We start from the raw sequence: 21,819 nt of genomic DNA, 5'->3' as shown, positions 1-21,819 counted from the left end.
GTTAGTTGTTTCATGCCTCATCTAGTAATTAATTTTAAAAAGTCAATATTCACAGGTGTGACGCAGGTGTAGTCAGCTACAAAGAGAGGCTGGCTATGCTGGGGTTGTTCTCCTTAAAGCAGAGAAGGCTAAGAGTGACCTTACTGAGGTGCAAAATTATGACGGACATAGATAGAAATATTTCCCCTTGGTAGAGGAGTCAATAACTAGGGGGCATAGATTTACGGTAAAGGGCAGAAGATTTAGAGGAGATTTGAGGAAAAACATTTTCACCCAGAGCGTGGTGGGAATCTGGAACTCACTGCCTGAAAGGGTGGTAGAGGCGGGAACCCTCAACATTTAAGCGTTTAGATGAGCACTTGAAATGCCGTAGCATAAAAGGCCATGTACCAAGTGCTGGAAAACGGGATTAAAATAGATAGATGCTTGATGGCCGGCGCAGACACGATGTGCTAAAGGGCCACTTTCTGTGCTGTAAAGTTCTATGACAGGGAAGAGATTGCCTGCCTGTTCCTCAAGTGGGGCAAGATAAACCAATGATCACTTTTCCCATTTATGAACAGTACAGGGAATATAGTCTTCTCAATTTGATTGAACAGTAATGGTTAGTACAGTAATCTCACTGCAGGTTGGAACAGTCCTCCTCTGCTTATGGAAATATTTCCAGATACATGGAACATTGTCTAGGGAAAATTCCAATTACTGTTCCACAGGGCAATCTACTACTAGCATGACTAACTATGTTTTTTAAACCTTTTTTGGATACCCAGCAATTTAGGATGCAGTTATAGTACCACTTTTGCATGCTGTGAAGCAATTTCCATTTGCAACAATGTGAGATTGACAATACCCCTCTGGGATTAGATCCTGGCTTAAAAAAATTCCAAGAAAAAGCAGTCAACATTTGTTGCTCAACCCCAATTGCCCTAGTTATTAGATTTGACACAACATTGAATGCAACTCGTGCTGAGTCAAACTACATTTCAACCATTGTGAAAGGGTCTGCTGCTTTTGAGAAAGCAGATTTCTCTGCCGTGGGGAAAAAAATCTCAGATTGTACCCAAGTATTGCTGGCTGCAAATTGGTTATATGTTTATTAATATATTACTGGTAGCTACATTTTAACTATGTTATTTGAACTCAAACAATAATTCAAAAGTCTCATGTAATAAATTAATAGATTACTCCAATGCACATTTTTCCTCCTGTGCCAAACTTCCTTCTATGGGTTGACCACAGGCCAGCATCATTGACCTAGTTATGAAGCATCCCAATGATTCATCTATCCTTTTTAAACCAACTGAGGGAGGCTGAATCATGAAATAAAGATACTTTACGGAGATGCATTAGCTCAAAGTGAAAACACGATACATTAGTAATCAATCTGTTTATTTAATTATAGTTGTGATTTGCTAGTATAAAATTCAAAAGCAAATCCCTTAAGCACAGAAAAGTAATCCATAAAAAAAGTACCATGTATAGCGAATTGTAGCTTTAGACAAGAAATGTTATACTAATGTAAAATATGGGAGGAATTCTTACATTCCTTTTCAAACATTTAAAGAAAAAGAGGGGAAAACTTAGGAATCACCAGAATCCCTATAATGTTTAACCAGGGAAGCATTTACTTTGCAATGTTCAAGAAGGCAACCCTCCCAAACCAGTTACAAAAAAGCATAGCTAAGATTTTGGCTTGACTGTCAATTAGTCACGGAATTTAAATCCTGAATTTACTGATATGAAACCATAACTGTAAATTCTATCAAAGCTCATTAGCACATACTTAAGGGAATTACACTGCATACGTTTATTTTCAGCAATTATGTTTTAGTTTGCAATAAATGCCATTATTACATTGATCATTAGGTTCAACATTAATGCTATTAACTATATAATCAGACTTTTCATTACACAGGTTTTAATGACTGCTGTAGTCAGTTTAAATGTCTCACATCCTTCACAATTCCACGATTAAAAAGACACGTTAGTAGCTAGTTTAAGAGTTCTTCTCGAGAATCTTGACTGTCACCTGAATGGGAAAGAAAACAGATAATTTATTCTTCTGCAAAAATAAAGCTCCATCCATCAGCATTCTTTTCTTTTTAACTTAATTTTTACGGGATGTGGGCTTCGCTGGCTCAGCCAACATTTGTTGCCCATCCCCAATTGCCCTGGAGAAGGTGGTGGTGAGCTCCGCTGCAGTCCAAATGGTGTAGGTACACTCATTGCGCTATTAGGGAGGGTGTTCCAGGAATTTGACCCAGCGCCCGTGAAGGAACAGCGATATATTTCCAAGTCAGGATGTGAGTGATTAGGAGAGGAACTTCCAGGTGGTGGGGTTCCCAGGTATCTGCTGCCATTGGCCTTCTAGATGGTAGTGGTTGTGGGTTTGAAAGGTGCTGACAAAGGAGCCTTGGTGAGTTACTGCAGTGCATCTTGTAGATGGTACACATGGCTGCCACTGTTCGGTGGTGGAAGGAGTGAATGTTTGTGGAAGGGTGCCAATCAAGCAGGCCACTATGTCCTTGTGGTAACTTCGCCACAAAAAGGTAGACAAAACAATATGGTGAAACAGAGTTTAAAATACAGTACGCACTCAAAAGCAGGAGCAACTAGCGAAACATCGAAATAACAGTAACAGAATAGAATTAGAAGTAACGCAACAGTTAAATACGAATATACACAGGTAACAACTAATGCAGCCACAGTACTTACTGCTGACATCAGAAATGGATTTAAATAAGATGCATAATAGTAACAACCCGCCCCCTAAATTTTAATCCCCTTTAAAGACAGAAAAATAATTAAATGAATGCCTTAATTAAACGTCAGTATTTCAGGAACTTTGTGACTACGCTGCAATCTTTGCAGTACCACTGGTGACGCTCATCTTAGTTAAACTGAACTTGTGGGCACAGGAGTAGGTTGAGTATCTGTGCAGGAGTGTCCCTCTCCTGGAGTAGAGTCCACTGGAAGTCCTGGTACAACAGGAATTACTTTGTGTTGCACTTGCAGAGCTGTATTACCTTCTATAGTGTTATCTGGAACTTTTGCTGTTTCCGAGTCATGGCATAGATAAATATGATCTTGGTTCTTGTGAACCTTCCATTGTTCAATTTCACTACCAAACCTACAGGACCACTTTGGTTAAGAATAAGTCCAGGTAGCTAATGCTAGTTACTGCTAACTACTGACAAACACAATCAATCATTCGGGTTAAAAAGTCTATCCTTAGCTTGATAATCATGCCTCTCCTGCTTTTCTAGTCTTATTTCCACTTTTGCTTTGACATCTGGATGTAGCGTGAGAGTTCGGTCTTCTACCCATCAATTATTCAGCTGGTGAGAGGGTCCCGTAGGTGTTTGTGGTGCAATATGAATGAAATGAAATGAAAATCGCTTATTGTCACAAGTACAGTAAGAAGTCTTACAACACTAGGTTAAAGTCCAACAGGTTTGTTTTGATGTCACTAGCTTTCGGAGCGCTGCTCCTTCCTCAGGTGAATGAAGGGGTATGTTCCAGAAACATATATATAGACAGATTCAAAGATGCCAGACAATGCTTGGAATGCGAGCATTAGCAGGTGATTAAATCTTTTAAAAAATAAATTTAGAGCACCCAATTATTTTTTTCCAATTAAGGGGCAATTTAGTGTGGTCAATCCACTTAAGTGCACATCTTGAGACCCAAGCAAACACGGGGAGAATTTGCAAACTCAACACGAATAGTGACCTGGGGCTGGGATCGAACCTCGGTGCTCAGTGCATGAGGCAGCAGTGCTAACCATTGCGCCACAGTGTTGCCCTCCAGCACTGCATTCTTGCTGAATCCCTGAGAGGAATACATTTTGACTCACTGAAAAGGCTCATCAACAGCTTGTGGTCGGTAAATATGGTGAACGAATGACCAGTAGAGGTACTGATGGAATCTTTTTACTGCAAAAATGATAGCTAGATCTTCTTTGTCCAAATGTGAATAACCCTTTGCACCCTTTGTCAGCTTTCAGACCCATCCTCCATTACATGAGAATGTACTGCCCCTACACCATAGGGCAAGGCATCATATGACAGAATAAGTTCCTTGCCTGGATCAAAATGGATTAGCAGATTCTTCAATTTTTCATTTATTCGTTCAAGGGACGTGGGCGTTGCTGGCTGGGCCAGCATTTATTACCCATCCCTAATTGTCCTTGAGGGGACAGTTAAGAGTCAACCACATTGCTGTGGGTCTGGAGTCACATGTAGGCCAGACCAGATAAGGATGGCAGATTTCCTTCCCTAAAGGACATTAATGAACCATATGGGTTTTTACGACAATCAACAGTGGTTTCATTGTCATATTAGACTTTTAATTCCAGATATTTATTGAATTCGAATTTCACCATCTGCAGTGGCGGGATTCTAACCCGGGTCCCCAGAGCATTATCCTGGCTTTCTGGTTTACTAGTCCAGTGACAATACCACTACGCCACTGCCTCCCCACATTGCAGTAGCATGCCCACATTTTGAAAGACTCCCACTTCCATTTTGTTTCTTTGTGCTGAAGTAGGTACAGTGGAGCCAACACTGCAGACAGGTCTGGCAAAAACTTTGAACCCTCACATGACCGGAGCTCATTTACATACCTGAACTCTGGAGCTTCCTTAATCGCTCGAGCCTCCCCTTCCACAGGAGATAAGCCTTGTGCAGTGATTCTATGGCCTAGATACTCCACGCTCGGTGCCTGAAAAATGCACTTTCTCTACCTCAGACTCAGTCCCGCCTCTGAAAACCTTTTCAAAACTTGATCCAGGTTGCTCCTTCTCAGTCTTACATGAAAGTAAAATGTCATCGAAGTAGACTGCAACATGAGGAATGCCAGATTGTCCGTTGTCCTTTGGAAGACTGCCGGACTGGATACACCAAAAACCAAATGCTTATAATTGAACAATCCTTTATGCGTATTGATGGTCACATACGGCTTTGAATCGTCCTCGAGTAAGAGTTGTTGATAGGCCTGGCTCATGTCCAGCTTTGAAAATGTCATGCCTCCTGCAAGATAAGCGTCCAGCTTGGAATCCTGATTAATGGTAAGCTTGTAATTCCCACATATGTGCACAGTACCATCACTTTTAAGAACAGGAACAATTCTGTCCGTGTGCTTGCGTGGGTCTCACCCCCACAACCCAAAGGTGTGTAGGGTAGGGGAATTGGCCATGCTAAATTGCCCTTAATTGGGGAAAAAAAAGAATTGGGTACTTTTAATTAAAAGAGGAACAAGTGAAGCTGCCCATTTCATGGACTCAATGATTCCTATCCTTTGTGGTCGCTCCAACTCCTCCACTTTGCCTTTCATGGCATAGGGCACCATCTTCGCTTTGAAACAACGAGTAGCCTGAGGATCCATGAACAATTTAACTGTAGTGCCCTGCAATATACCCAGTTTTAAGATATTTCATAGATTATCATAGAATTTACAGAGCAGAAGGAGGCCATTCAGCCCATCGAGTCTGCACCGGCTCTTGGAAAGAGCACCCTACCCAAGGTCAACACCGCCACCCTATCCCCATAACCCAGTAACCCCACCCAACACTAAGGGCAATTTTGGACACTAAGGGCAATTTATCATGGCCAATCCACCTAACCCGCACATCTTTGGACTGTGGGAGGAAACCGGAGCACCCGGAGGAAACCCACGCACACACGGGGAGGATGTGCAGACTCCGCACAGACAGTGACCCAAGCCAGAATCGAACCTGGGACCCTGGAGCTGTGAAGCAATTGTGCTATCCACAAGGCTACCGTGCTGCCCATTTCTGAATGATATCCTGACACTTGCTTTATCTCACCCCAGATCACTGAATTTTCCTGAGCCTTGGAGGCTCTTGGCGACTAGGCCCATGCCCTTACCACCAGGAGCCGCGCTCATGCTTATTGGCTGTTATATGCAATGTCCACCTCAAACATTCCATAGTCTTGCTGGTGCACATCTGAAGGTTGATACACTTGTCTGAGTACGACTGGTACCGGCTTAGAGCCTCAAATCTTCTGATGATCTCCTCACTGATTACCAATGCAGAGGCTCCTGTGTCCACCTCCCATCTTGATACTCTGTCCATCAACATCCAGTGCAGCATAAATAAACTCTGCATGCTGCTCATTATTATTAAACATGTACTGTGCTCCTCTGCCTGGTCTGAGCTTTCCAAATGATGCACCGTCAACTGAGGCTTCCTTGCTCTGCCTTCAACTTTCTCTTAGCACCCCGGCACTTCTTCGCTAAATGCCCTTTCTTGTTGCACTGGTGACAAACAACATCCAAATACTTACTATGATTCGCATGAAGTGACCCTCCACACCTAAAACACTTCACTATCTTCACCTTTTTACTTGCACTTTCTCTTTCTCCTTGATGCAGTGCACCTGCCTGCCTGCCGCCAATGGCCTTCTGAATATCTTTTGGATTGGATTTGATTTATTGTCACATGTACCGAGGTACAGTGAAAAGTATTGTTCTGCATACAGTCCAAGACAGATCGTTCCATTCATGAAAAGAACGTAGGGCCTACATAAATACAATGTAAATACATCAGGTGAAGCAGACGGAGTGTAATATTACTCAGTAGAGAAGATGAAATGAAATGAAATTCGCTTATTGTCACAAGTAGGCTTCAATGAAGTTACTGTGAAAAGCCTCTAGTTCGGGGAGGCTGGTACGGGAATTGAACTGTGCTGCTGGCCTGCCTTGCTCTGCTTTAAAAGCCAGCTATTTAGCCCAGTGTGCTAAACCAGCCCAGTTCAGTCCATAAGAGGGTCATTCAGGAGTCTGGTAACAGTGGGGAAGAAGCGGTTTTTGAAACTGTTAGTGCATGTTCTCAGACTTTTGTATCTCCTGCCCGATGGAAGAAGTTGGAAGAAAGAATAACCCAGGTGGGAGAGGTCTTTGATTGTGCTGCCTGCTTTACCAATGCAGCGGGAGGTGTAGACAGAGCGAGAGGTGTAGACAGAGTCAACGGATGGGAGGCGGGATCGCGTGATGGACTGGGCATGTTCATGACTCTAGGTTCTTACGGTCTTGGGCTGAGCGGTTGCCATGCCAGGCTGTGATGCAGCCAGATGGTTGTGGCATATGTGAATTGCAGTGGGTCATACTCCCAGAGCGCCTTGATCCACTGCAATTCGCATACCGCCGCAACCGGTCCACAGCAGACACCATCTCCCTGGCCCTACACTCATCCCTAGAGCATCATGACAACAAAGACTCCTACATCAGACTCCTATTTATTGACAACAGCTCCGCCTTCAACACCATAATCCCAGCCAAGCTCATATCAAAGTTCCAAAACCTCGGACTTGGCTCCTCACTCTGCAACTGGAACCTCGACTTTCTGACCCACAGACCACAATCAGTAAGAATAAACAACATCTCCTCCACAATAGTCCTCAATACCGGGGTCCTGCAAGGCTGCGTATTTAGCCCACTACTATACTCCCTGTACACACATGACTGCGTGGCAAAATTTGATTCCAACTCCATCTACAAGTTTGCTGACGATACGACCATAGTGGGCCGGATCTCGAATAACGACGAGTCAGAATACAGGAGGGAGATAGAGAACCTAGTGGACTGGTGCAGCGACAACAATTCTATCCCTCAATGCCAGCAAAACTAAAGAGCTGGTCATTGACTTCAGGAAGCAAAGTACTGTACACACCCCTGTCAGCATCAACAGGGCTGAAGTGGAGATGGTTAGCAGCTTCAAATTCCTAGGGCTACACATCTCCAAAAATCTGTCCTGGTCCACCTACGTTGACACGACAACCAAGAAAGCACAACAGCGCCTATACTTCCTCAGGAAACTAAGGAAATTCAGAATGTCCACATTAATTCTTACCAACCTTTACAGATGCTCCATAGAAAGCATCCTATTTGGCTGCATCACAGCCTGGTATGGCAACTGCTCGGCTCAAGACCGCAAGAAACTTCAGAGAGTCGTGAACACAGCCCAGTCCATCACACGAACCTGCCTCCCATCCATTGACTCCATCTACACTTCCCGCTGCCTGGGGAAAGCGTGCAGCATAATCAAAGACCCCTCCCACACGGCTTACTCACTCTTCCAACTCCTTCCATTGGGCAGGAGATACAAAAGTCTGAACAGAGAACACTCACGAACAGACTCAAAAACAGCTTCTTCCCCGCTGTTACCAGACTCCTAAACGACCCTCTTATGGACCGACCTCATTAACACTACACCCGTGTGCTTCATCCGATGCCGGTGTTATGTAGTTACATTGTGTACCTTGTGTTACCTATTATGTATTTTCTTTTCTTTTCATGTACTTAATGATCTGTTGAACTGCTAGCAGAAAAATACTTTTCACTGTACCTCTATACATGACAATAAACAAAATCCAATCCAAATCCAAGGCATTCTGGGAGTATGGAGTTGATGTGTCTCATGACCAAACTCTCAAGCACTTCACAATGGCAGATATCAAGGCCGCTGGAAGGTAGTCGTTGAAGCACGTTGCCTGGTTCTTCTTTACCGGTATGATGGTGGTCTTCTTGAAGATGGTGGGAACATCAGAACGGATTAGGGAGAGGTTGATGATGTCTGCAAACACACCCGCCAGTTGGTCCGCGCAGGATCTGAATGTACGGCCAGGGACTCAGTCAGGATCCATTGATTGCTTTCCGAGTGTTCACTTTCAAGAAGGTTGTTCTGACGTTGGAAGCTGTGACGATAGGTATGGGTGCGTCCGAGGCTGCTGGGGCAGTTGACAACGGTTTGATGGTTTCCTGCATGAACTGAGGAAACTGAGCATAGAATACAGTGAGTCCATTGGGAGGGGTGCCCAGTTGCTGGAAATTCTACTCAGCTTTGCTTTGTAGCCCGTTGTTTAAGCCTCACCACAACCGATGAGAGTCCGCGTTGTTAGTATGTGACTCCAGCTTAGTCTGGTACTGTCTCTTGGCATCCCTGATGGCTTTGCGGAGTTCGTAAATGGATTTCTTGTGTAGGTTAGGGTCGCCTGACTTGAACGCCTCAGACATGGCCTTCAGTAGGGAGTGAATCTCCTGATTAAACCATAGTTTCCTGTTGGGGGATGTACAGACTACCTTGTGCATTATTGTGGCCATTTCCATGTCTTGAGAAATTTCACGAGCCTTCTGAAAAGTAATTGTGGCCCTGGGCTCCATTGTTAGGGCAATATTGTAAAACCGCTGTCTATTCTGTGTATTTTCTTTCAATCCCCGTCGGTTGCCTGCCTTTAATCTACAGTCTTCTGGTTAGCTCTTGCAACATTGGGATTTCTGCTTAAACTACAGACTTTGGACAAACTGAAACACCCCTGGGCTGATGGACTGGCCAGAATCTCTCCTTTAGTTTCTGTGGCAGAGCCCATGATGTCAGTTTGATAGGCTTGGCAAGCAGCCAATCAGTGAATCTGAAATTCTGAATGATCTCCTGTTGTTGCTCGCGATTGGTAGAGTCATTCAGAATCTTCTGGAAGAAAGGCGGGTCTTGTGAAGAGCTCCATTTTATCCTGAGGTCTGTGAAGAGATTCAGCCTGGAAGACATACTCTCTCTCCACCAGGTGACTTTAAAAACTCCTAGTCAGAGCATGGGAAGGCACTCGTCTTTAAAGGACAGACAGCTCGATCAGTCGTTTGGGCTGCGGGACGGGCGACCGCCATTTTGTGAAGGTTGGCAGAGATTGGGCAGGGGGGGCTGTGGGTCCGCCATTTTGTGAAGTATGGGCGATCCGCCGTTTAACCAGCAGCAGGCGGCCATCTTGTGAAGGGCCGCCTTTACCTGGCAACGGAGGGTGGCCATCTTGTGAAGGTCGGGGTGCCGCCATCGAGAAGGGTGACCATTTTGTCAAATCCACCAACGGTCCTTCCTGTTGTGGGGTTGCCCATCCTGTTAGGATGGCAAAGCCGCTGGGCTGGGAGATGAGAGCATTGGGGGGGGGGCTCTGTTCGTGGGATAATTTGTCAAAACAAGGTGCGCCTGGGTGACCTTTGAGTTGGTTTTAGGGGGGCGGGGAGGCAGATTTGATGGGTTAGAAGCCTCATTTTTGAGCACAGGGAACCGCCGGTTGAGATGGGTAGGTTTTTAGAAAGCTTTTAATAGCAGTGGCTGGTCAGAAGCTGCAAAGGGTGGGACATGGTAGCAGAGGTGAAGCCGATCAGTGAAATCCCTCTTAAACTTTGAGCTCAGTGACATGAGATATGGCTGGTGTGGCGTTGAAAGGAACCGGTTTCTGTAATGCCCTTTTGAGTGTTAAGTTGAGGGTTTGCTTAACCTGTCTCATGAAAACCCCGAAGATGCAAAGGTTTTTTTAATTGTTGCCGTAGATGTGTGTATGGCTGAAGACGTGTCCGCGTGAGTCAGGCCTGAAAGAAAAGCATGCTCAAAATGTGTATATCTGCAGGGCTAATTGTTACAGTTAGCCGCAGAGTAAAAAGCTGCTGGCATTGGACCACCTAAAATCAGTAGATGTAAACGGTGATTGGAGATTGTCAGGAACTTTGGTTTAATGAAAGTGTTGCATGTATCCGTTGAAGGACTGTGACCTGTAGTGGACTGTTTTTTAAAAATAAATTTAGAGTACCCAATTCATTTTTTTCCAATTAAGGGGCAATTTAGCATGGTCAATCCACCTAACCAGCACATCTTTAGGTTGTGGGGGTGAAACCCACGCAAACACGGGGAGAATGTGCAAACTCCACACTGACAGTGACCCAGAGCCGGGATCGAATCTGGGACCTCAGCGCCGTGAGGCAACAGGACTAACCCACTCTGCCACCGTGCTGCCCTTAGTGGACTGTTGACCCGAATAAACAGATGAAGCAATGCGGCTATCTTAACGGGCAGGTTAAGATTGAAGATCTTCAGGAGGAAGGGGTTTGGAAAGGAAGAAATCACTAAAGAAACACCAGAGTGAGGTAGCCAGTACAGATGAAGAGTCCCTGAAGGAAGGCAGAAGTTCAGAGCAGGGGGCTGATGAGGCACAATTGCAGTGTGGATGAAGAGAATCTGCTTTTTGAGGGTTGAAGTCACTGGACTGAGTGAGGTCAGATCAGAAAACAGGAAGAGGAGCAGCGAGGCTGGTTTGGATTTTAAGCCAGTAACTTACACTAAACTTGCAAATTTGAAACATTGATTATTTGAGCTGGCTGTGGCTGTAATTTTGCGTGTAAGGGTTTACTGGGATGGGCAACGTTTTCTAGTTTAAAAAAAATCTTTCAGGCATCTCATTGTGTACGAAGTTCCCCATAATACACGGTTTCTGCAGCAAGATGACATTGCTGTCCCGTACTTTCTAGAGAGTGCTGATGTGCAGTTTCATACCGGAAGAATGTTGCTTTGCTCTTTGTGTTTTTTCTATCTTACTCAAATAGGTTGAGGTCCTTGCATGCAAGGCTGTTTTCAGGACATCGTGGCACCAGCTAAAGTTCACTTCACAACAGCTAAGTGTTTGCTTGAATTAATGGAGAATTAAAAAATTCCACCTGGCATCTTTGGGTTGAATTGATATGATCAGTCGTGAAGGCTAATACTGACAGGAACAGTGAGCTGAGTCAGGGCCTGCTTTGACTTCGGTTTTAAGTCTTTGTTAAGCTTGTGGATGAGATGATGGGTGGCCGTAGTTCACTCTTGAAGAATTGACATGAGATTGGCTTTAAACCCACATTTCACAGGCCTGCCTGGGGCTTTATGCCTACATTATTCAGGTTTGAGGGATGCTGTAAATTTCAGTTGCACTTAGGTGCAGCTTAATGCTGTTAATTTAAACTGTTAATTCATGTCGCTGGGCTTTGTTTCCCTGAAGGGGGTGCTGTAGTATACTGACAATACTGCCTGGGCTTTATGTCTGCAATGCAGGGAGGGCATTCTTGTTCTAGGGTAGAGTTTCAGGAATAGATTTTCTTATGGGCTTGATGTGCCTGGGCCACAGAACTAAATTGGGGCTTTATGCCTGGGGCACAGAACTAAATTGGGGCTTTATGCCTGGGGCACAGAACTCAATTCGGGCTTTATGCCTGGGGCACAGAACTAAATTGGGGCTTTATGCCTGGGGCACAGAACTCAATTCGGGCTTTATGCCTGGGCCACAGGACTAAATTGGGGTTTTATGCCTGGAGCACAGAACTCAATTTGGGCTTTATGCCTGGGCCACAGGACTAAATTGGGGCTTTATGCCTGGGGCACAGAACTCAATTGGGGCTTTATGCCTGGGGCACAGAACTCAATTCGGGCTTTATGCCTGAGGCACAGAACTCAATTCGGGCTTTATGCCTGGGCCACAGGACTAAATTGGGGCTTTATGCCTGGAGCACAGAACTCAATTCGGGCTTTATGCCTGGGGCACAGGACTAAATTGGGGCTTTATGCCTGGGGCACAGAACTCAATTCGGGCTTTATGCCTCAGGCACAGAACTCAATTTGGGCTTTATGCCTGGGCCACAGGACTAAATTGGGGCTTTATGCCTGGGGCACAGAACTCAATTCGGGCTTTATGCCTGAGGCACAGAACTCAATTCGGGCTTTATGCCTGGGCCACAGGACTAAATTGGGGCTTTATGCCTGGGGCACAGAACTCAATTCAGGCTTTATGCCTGGGCCACAGGACTAAATTGGGGCTTTATGCCTGGGGCACAGAACACAATTCGGGCTTTATGCCTGAGGCACAGAACTCAATTCGGGCTTTATGCCTGGGCCACAGGACTAAATTGGGGCTTTATGCCTGGAGCACAGAACTCAATTCGGGCTTTATGCCTGGGGCACAGGACTAAATTGGGGCTTTATGCCTGGGCCACAGGACTAAATTGGGGCTTTGTGCCTGGGGCACAGAACTCAATTCAGGCTTTATGCCTGGGCCACAGGACTAAATTGGGGCTTTATGCCTGGGGCACAGAACTAAATTGGGGCTTTATGCCTGGGGCACAGAACTCAATTCGGGCTTTATGCCTGGGCCACAGGACTAAATTGGGGCTTTATGCCTGGAGCACAGAACTCAATTCGGGCTTTATGCCTGGGGCACAGGACTAAATTGGGGCTTTATGCCTGGGGCACAGAACTCAATTCGGGCTTTATGCCTCAGGCACAGAACTCAATTTGGGCTTTATGCCTGGGCCACAGGACTAAATTGGGGCTTTATGCCTGGGGCACAGAACTCAATTCGGGCTTTATGCCTGAGGCACAGAACTCAATTCGGGCTTTATGCTTGGGCCACAGGACTCAATTCAGGCTTTATGCCTGGGCCACAGGACTAAATTGGGGCTTTATGCCTGGGGCACAGAACACAATTCGGGCTTTATGCCTGAGGCACAGAACTCAATTCGGGCTTTATGCCTGGGCCACAGGACTAAATTGGGGCTTTATGCCTGGAGCACAGAACTCAATTCGGGCTTTATGCCTGGGGCACAGGACTAAATTGGGGCTTTATGCCTGGGCCACAGGACTAAATTGGGGCTTTGTGCCTGGGGCACAGAACTCAATTCAGGCTTTATGCCTGGGCCACAGGACTAAATTGGGGCTTTATGCCTGGGGCACAGAACTAAATTGGGGCTTTATGCCTGGGGCACAGAACTCAATTCGGGCTTTATGCCTGACGCACAGAACTCAATTCGGGCTTTATGCCTGGGCCACAGGACTAAATTGGGGTTTTATGCCTGGAGCACAGAACTCAATTCGGGCTTTATGCCTGGGCCACAGGACTAAATTGGGGCTTTATGCCTGGGGCACAGAACTCAATTCGGGCTTTACGCCTGAGGCACAGAACTCAATTCGGGCTTTATGCCTGGGGCACAGGACTAAATTGGGGCTTTATGCCTGGGGCACAGGACTAAATTGGGGCTTTATGCCTGGGGCGCAGCCCAAGTGCTTTCTGCCTGAAGTTCAGAAATGTGCAATTCAGTAGTTTGTTGGGGTGGCTTTCAGGGTTGGCAAAATGGTTTCTAGTTCTTATTTTTCAGGTTAAACAAAAAAAAAAAGACAGAAAGCAGTCAGAACTGTGAAGGGAAACTTCTGTAGTGAAGGATTGCAAGCAGTTTCTCAACCAGGTTTGTGATTCTTTAATTCTCTGTTTGAATGGCTGGGAAGAACCCAATCTGAGAACACTCTTTACAATACAGCCGGTGTTCCTGCACAGAGATCAGGCAAACGGAAAACACTAACATTCTCTGGTTTAAAGTTCCAGTAATATCTCAGGGAGACGGGGGCTCTATCCGATGGTCGGAGGTCAGAATTACATCGACCCGAATCTCTTATATAAAGTAATTCTACAGAGGGTCGCATTTGGAGAAGATTGGCGCCTACAGAGGCCACAACTGCTGAGTGAAGATTCATCTCAAATATTTTCCTTCAATTCCTATGTTTCGATTCCTTGCCTCCCTTACAGCGTCTGTCTTGTGTACGTCTGGGAGGAGGTTGGGATGGAGGTTTGGGAATAGGTAGACTAGTAGACTATAGTGGCAATTATTTATATGTTTGTCTTTAACTTATTATAAATAAATAGTTTGTTAATGTTTTACTTACAAAATCAGGGGCGGGATTCTCCGAACCTCCACGGCAAATTCACGATCGGCGTGGGGGAGGAGAATGGGCGTCAAACCTGAGATCGGGTCCAACGCCATTCCCGCGATTCCCTGGTCCCCGGAGACTTGCCGCCAATCGCGTGTGCGCGCGGTTAACACAGTGCCGGTTGGGGGCCATTGAAAGAGGCCCCCACGACGATTCACCGAGTGCAGCTGGCCGAAATCCTGACGGCGTGGTTCTCTCATGGTTCCACCCGTCGGGAACTCGGCGTGGCGGCTGCGGACTCAGTCTCCAGGTAAGTCCAGATTGATTCACGTGTATTTTTTCACGGGCGTGGGGACATAGCCCCATTATTGGAGAATCCGGCCCAGGTGTCTGTAACTCACTGGAGCAGTCAAGGGTTAAAGATCTCAGAAAATCATGAATTATTGGTTAATTCACTTACGTTGGGACTCCAGGGCTGGAACTGACTGCACACTCACCCAGGGTGTCGTAACACCATAGTGTAGCTAAATGTCTCACTAGCTTCTAAGACTTCACCCCACACACAGGAAAATTGAGCACTTTCTAGCCTTGTCTGTGATCCCATTTGCCAAGAAAGCATTCCAACTTTTCCATATATTCAGTCCAGTTCTCATTCTCTTCCACAAACTCACTGATTAACTCAAACATAGCCATGGTGCTGCTAGCTTGTCTTCCGTTGGTAAACATGGCTAAACCTCCTGTTGAACGTGCTGAAACTCAATTTTATCTCGTTGCCAAAAGGATGTGGTAACTTGACCACAAAGGTAGATGAAACAATGTGGTGAAAGTAAATCTTCTTTCAAATATAAAAATAACAGTTCAAAATACACCATGGACTCAAAAATGGGAGCAACCAGCTAAATGTAGAAATAACAGTAACAGAACTAGAACTAAACACAGTTAGGGTGGCACAGTGGTTAGCAGTGCTGCCTCACTGCACGGAGGACCCGGGTTCGATCTCAGCCACCACTGCTGTGTCTGGTCCTGCTAGTGTGACAGGACATATCCATGGATGGTGACAGTGGTGTCTGGAACATTATCGGTCAGGTATGATTCTGTGAATAATAATATGTCAGGCTGTTGCTTGACTCATCTGTAAGACAGCTCCCCCAATTTTGGCACAAGCCTCCAGATGTTAGTACGGAGGACTCTGTAGGGTTGGGTTTGCTGCTGTCAATTCCAGTGCTTAGGTCGATGCCAGGTGGTCCACCGTTTCTTTCCTTTTTATGGACTTTGCAGCGGACTTCCGGCAGCGACATGTAGAGAGCAGTCACACACGAGGTGGTTCCCACCAGAGACCTTTGATTTAAGTCTTTTTGTCCAGTTTTTGGAGGAGATTTGGGGTGGAACTTGGTCAATTTCATGGGTTAACAATACCACGGCAAACGAAAATCCAATAAATATAAAACTGGGCAACAGAAACACAAGGAATTGAGTCGGACTCGGAAGCTTTGAGAGCTTTGTCTGTTAAGAAAAACTCCTGCGAATGTAGCAATGGTCAGGAAGTGGGTAGTGGAGGAGGGGGCGGTGTGGGAGCGCGTGGAGGTGGCCTCATGTAGGGGCACAAGTTTAGGGGCACTGCTAACGGCACCTCTGCCGTTTTCGCTTGCTCGGTACTCCACAAGTCCGGTTATAGTGGCTGCCCTGAGGGTGTGTGGACAGTGGCGGAAGCATATGGGGGTGGAGGGGGCGTCGGTATGGGCACCAATTTGTGGCAACCACCGGTTTGCACCGGGGGTGGAAGGGGGGCCAACAAGCTGGGATTGAGCGGTTTGGGGACTTGTTTATAGATGGGGACTTTCCGTGATTGGAGGAGGAATGTGAGCTGCCCGGTGGGAACGGGTTCCGCTACCTGCAGGCAAGTTACTTTGTGCGGAGGCAGGTTTTGAACTTTCCGCACCTGCCGCCCCAGGGGTTACAGGACAAGGTAGTGTCGGAAATTAGAATGGGGGAGGGGAAGGTCTCGGAAATTTATAAAGAGCTCATGGAATGGGAGGGCTCCCGATAGGGGAAGTGAAGCGAAAGGGGAAGTGAAGCGAAAGTGGGAGGAAGAACTGGACAGGGAGTTAGAAGCGGGATTGTGGGAGGATGCCCTGAGTAGAGTCAATGTGTCCTCGTCGTGTGCCAGGCTCAGCCTGATATAATTCAAGGTGGTCTACAGGTCGCGTGTGATGGTGGCCCGAATGAGCAGGTTCTTTGAAGGGGCGGAGATAGGTGTGGGCGGTGTGTGGAGGGCCTGCGAATCATATCCATATGTTTGGGCATGTCTGAGGCTTAGGCGATTTTACCGTTGTCATGTCAAAGGTATTGAAGTTACGGGTGGTCCAGAGTCCAGAGGTGGCGATTTCTGATGTGTCGGAAGACCCCGGAGTCCAGGGGGCAAGAGAGGCTGACGTTTTGGCCTTTGCCTTCCTGGTAGCCCGGAGACGGATATAGCTAGGGACTCAGAACCCCCAAAATCGGGGGTATGGGTTAGTGACATGGCCGGGTTTCTCAGGCTTGAGAAGATCAAATTCGCCCTGAGGGGATCGATGCAAGGGTTCGTCCAGAGATGGTAACCGTTTATCTGTTACTTTGGGGAAAATTAAGCTTGGGGGGGGTTAAGAAGAACAATGGAGGCATAGGGGGTTGGTTGAGGTGGGAAACTGTTAGTAGGAAAGTGGGTGTTGGAGAATTGTGTGTGTAAGCCATGTTGGCTTGGTTTGATGGTTGGTTGGGTGGGTGTTATTTACTTTGTTGTTTTTCCTCTTGAAAATTGTTAATATTATATATTCTTTGATAAAAATATTAACAAAAAAAAACTCTTGCAGCGTCTGTGAAAACTCCACTACCTACTGAGATATTTACAAGCTTCTTGGCGGGGGAACTCCAGAAACTACGGCAACTTGGAGGATCACGAGAGAGAAATTGAGGGGGCAATTTCCACTATTTGTGTGGGTTTGACAAGAATGGATCAAGTCGTAAAGGCGCAGGGCTAAAGGAGATGGAGGTGGCCCTTTCAAGACAAAGTGACCAGATCACCTCCCTGGAGATCACGGGTGGCTGGTAACAGCAAGGCATTAAGGGCCAAGGTGGACGATTTGGAAAATCAGGCAGAACTTGAGGGTTGCTGGAGGGCTTGGAGGGTCCGAATCCAACAAAGTACATGATGCAGATGTTTGGGAAGATGGTGGGGGAGGGGGAAATGGTGTCCCCTCCTGAGCTGGATCGGGCCCACAATTCCTTGAGGCAGGAGTCCCGTGCTAGTGAGCCACTGCGTGCGAACATTGTGCACTTTTAGGCTATCAAGAAAAGAAAGAGTCCTGCAGGGGGCAAAGGATCATCGAGACTCAAGATGGGAGGGCCACATTGTGAGGATCTGACAGGATGTTGGAGCGGAGCTGGCCAAGAGGTGGTCAGCATTCAACGAGGCCAAGTTGTATAGGAACAATGTTCGATTTGGCGTGGTTTACCCTCATCGGCTCAGTCCTTTGGTCCCCCATCGATCTTTTTTTTCCCCCTTAGCTTACTCCTCGCTGCTGGCCTCGAACAGGTTTTGGAACAGGACCCTCAGCGCCTCTCGAGTGACTTATGAATCAAAAGATGGGGTGGGATTCTCTGACCAGTCAGCCCTGTTTTCCTGTGCAGCGCGCCCTTGCCGGCATTGGGGCCGGGCTGCTCAGCGCTTCCCGTGAGAGGTTGGAGATGATGTTGGTTGGCAGATAAGGGATTCTGTGAGAGGGTTCCTTCTGCCATTGCGGAGTACATTGGCTTCAATAGGAGTGAGGAGATTTTACCTTCCATGTTGTAGAAGGCTCTGAAGGCGGTCATTAGGGTGGAGATAATTTCTTATAGGGCAATAAAAAGAGGGGATGTGTGGAGAGGCAGAGGTTAGTGGATTCTATTCTTTTTTATAAAAAAAACATTTTATTAAGGTATTTATAATTTTATAATAACAATAAACAGTACAAATACAAATGTAAACAAAGTGCAAACATCTCCATCCCTCGATCCCACATACCCTAAACAGAAAATAGCCCAACTCCCCACCGCTATTCCCCCCCTTTATTGCCTCTGCTGTCATTTCATTTTCCCCGAAGAAGTCGATAAATGGCTGGCAACTCCGCGCGAACCCTAGCGTTGACCCGTGTCCCAGGCCCAACCATCTTCAGCTCTTTCATCAATCATCTTCCTTCCAATATAAAGTCAGATGTGGGGGTGTTCTCTGATGATAGCGCAATGTTCAGCACCATTCATGACTCCTCAGACACTGAATCAGTCCACGTACAAATTTTTCAATTCAGGACCAATTTAGCATGACCAATCCACCTACCCTACACATCTTTTGGGTTGTGAGAGTGAGACCCACACAGACATTGGGAGAATGTGCAAACTCCACACGGAAAGTGACATGGGGCTGAGATCAAACCCGGGTCCTCAGTGCAATGAGGCAGCTGTGAAACACCTCACGTTCTAAGCTCAGCTAGATTCATTTCAAGGTGGCGTCTTAGGTCACATCTGACCAGGGCACAGATGAGTGTGTTTTTTCCGGAATAAAGGATAGGTATGAGCGTTGTTCACGAGGTATGCTCTGGTCTTGTCCTAAACTTGTGAGCTTTTAGATCTCCTTCTTCAGCACTGTGTCAGGGTTTCTTGGGATTGAGTTGGAGCCTTGCCTGTTGGTGGTTTTCTTTGGGGTCTCAGACTCGCCGGAGCTGCAAATGTGAGCGAAGGTGGATGCTCTTGCCTTCACCTCATTAGTAACCCGTAGGCAAGTTCTGTTTGGGTGGAGGACTCCGGTTCCATCCAATGCTTCATCCTGATTGAGTGAGCTTATGGAGTTATTGCACTTCGAAAAGGTCAAATACATCATGAGGGGGTCGGCAGAAGGGCTCTACTCAAGTTGGCAACCTTTCATTTCCTATTTCTGGGAACAGGTCACCGTCAGCTGTTAGGGGAGAGGGGGGGGGGGGGGGGTTCTGGTTTGATTTGGTTGTTTTTCCTTTTTTTTTTGTGTGGGGGGGGGTTGGTTGTGCCTGGAATTGTATTGGTTGTGTATAATGGTTTTACGGTGATAATATTGAAAACATTTTCTCAATAAAAATATTTTTAAAAATACACTTTGTAGCGGTTTGCCACAACTGTGGCCTTGCTAGGCCATTTCAGAGGGCACTGAAGAATGAACCACATTGTTGATCTGGAGTCACATGTTGGCCAGACCAGCGGAGGACTACAGATTCCCTGCCCTAAAGGACATTTTGTGAACCAGCTGGTTTTTTTTTTAAGAAAACATTTTTATTGAGTCATTTATAATTTCAACACTTATCATCAACAACATCCACCAGAGACAGAACCCACAACAAAATAACCATCAACCCCCCCCCCCCCCCCCCCAAACACAAACCTCAACCAACATGGCTTATAAAAACACACCGCCAGCCCTTCCCGGCCCTCCGGCCATTGGTTTTCCTACCCTTAATCGTCACTTCCATGCCTCTCCATAGAGTCCCTCCATTCCAGTAAAATACATCTCCGGGCCACCGGGGAAGCAAAGGCCAAAACGTCGGTGTCTCTCCCTCCCCTGGGCTCCCGGGTCTTCCGACACTCCAAAGATCACCACCTGTGGACTCGGAGCCACCCTTCCTTGCAGGACATCTGACATGACGTCCGCAAATCCCTGCCAAAAGCCCCTCAGCCTTGGACACGCCCAGAACATGTGTACATGATTCGCAGGACTTCCGCCACATCACCCACACCTGTCCTCCACCTCCTCAAAGAACCTGCTCACCCGGGCCACAGTCATGTGTGCCCTGTGGACCACCTTGAATTGGATGAGGCGGAGCCTGGCACACGACGAGGACGCGTTAACTCTCCGCAGGGCCTCCTCCCACAACCCAGCCTCCAACTGCCCCCCCCCCCCCGCCCACTCTCCTTCCCACTTTCTCTTCACCTCCCCTATTGGGGCTCCCTCCCATTCCGTCAGCTCCTTATAGATCTCCAAGACCTTCCCCATCCCAACTGCTGTTCTCGACATCACCTTATAACCAGTTGGTGTTTTACAACAATCGACAATGGTTTCATGACAAGGGCGGCACGGTGGCGCAGTGGTTAACACTGCTACCTCATTGCGCTGAGGACACGGATTCGATCCCAGCCCCGGATCACTGTCCGTGTGGAGTTTGCACACTTTCCCTGTATCTGCGTGGGTCTCACCCCCACAACCCAAAAATGTGCAGGGTAGGTGGATTGGCCATGCTAAATTGAACCTTAATTGGAAAAAAAAAAGAATTGGGCACTAAAAAAAAGACAATGCTTTCATGGTCATCATTGAACTTTAAATTCCAGATATTTATTGGATTCAATTTCTATCATCTACTCTACCGGGATTTGAACCTCGGTCCCCAGAGTATTACCCTAGGTCTCTGGATCACCAGTCAAGTGACAATACCACTCTGCCACCACCGCCACTCATCCTTACATCAGCAGCCTGCTGGAAGGGTCCGCCACCTACTTTTCTATGTGGCTGCCACTAGGACTGATTGGTAGAAAGTTTTATTTTGCAAGTACACAAGTAGCTACCCTCCTATCTGTTTTCTACTATTTCCCCACTTCCAGCAGAGAATGGATAAATGAGAAAGTCATTTAGAAGACATCACTAATGTTGGAGACAAAATCATCCAAATTATGCAGCTAGAAAAGGTGCCAGGCTTTATTTCTGGTCTATGCAGTGATAATTGATCTCAATTTCAGCAACAGTAAGGCACTCCAATTGGCTGGAATTGCCTGAATTGGTAATAGGGAAAAGCTAAGAGTGGAGGTGCTGCTACCAGTGATCTTTGCTGGCTAAGTCTGTAGTTGTTGACACAAGCCAAGGACAATATGAGGGTTGGCCATATGTAACCTGCTGAACACTATGTCCAGGCACACCCTTGAGATATAGCTACTTGGTTGAGATAGTGGAAGACTACAGGTGATGTTAGTCATGAGAAATTTAAAGGAAGGGGAAAAATCATTCCTGTGTGCTGTTGGAAATGATTTTGGCCACAACTGTAAAAAGTCATCTGAATCCCTGCATGAACTGGTGCAATGTTCACCGTATTCCAAACTCAGCGTACAGTGCTTCCACTCATTACTCACAGTCTTTACTTCTGTGTATGCTTCTAATCCATATTCTCCAAGCTCCCTCCCAGTGCCTGATGCCTTGTATCCACCAAATGGAGCTTGAGCTCCAAGCACATCATAACAGTTTATCCTGAGGAGGCAGAAAACATGAAATTAGAAATGAG

General features: G+C 46.6%; 1 protein-coding gene across 2 annotated transcripts in view; it reads right to left on the bottom strand.

Annotated features, from left to right (window-relative positions):
- Nucleotides 1–1,372: 1,372 nt before the first annotated feature.
- Nucleotides 1,373–21,819, bottom strand: part of LOC140396181 (aldehyde dehydrogenase, mitochondrial-like) — a 126,039-nt gene continuing 105,592 nt past the window's right edge. For both annotated transcript variants that reach the window (XM_072484566.1, XM_072484491.1), the window contains 2 exons: nt 21,671–21,785; nt 1,373–2,029 (listed from right to left, as the gene is read on the bottom strand). In XM_072484566.1, coding sequence (XP_072340667.1) covers nt 1,997–2,029; nt 21,671–21,785 — 148 coding nt within the window. In that variant the 3' untranslated portion in view covers nt 1,373–1,996. The remainder of the gene's footprint in view (nt 2,030–21,670; nt 21,786–21,819) is intronic.

This window comes from Scyliorhinus torazame, chromosome 1, assembly GCF_047496885.1.
Source record: "Scyliorhinus torazame isolate Kashiwa2021f chromosome 1, sScyTor2.1, whole genome shotgun sequence".
Taxonomy (NCBI): Eukaryota; Metazoa; Chordata; class Chondrichthyes; order Carcharhiniformes; family Scyliorhinidae; genus Scyliorhinus; species Scyliorhinus torazame.
The sequence above is the reverse complement of the archived record's forward strand: the minus strand, read 5'-3'. Positions and strand labels throughout refer to the sequence as shown.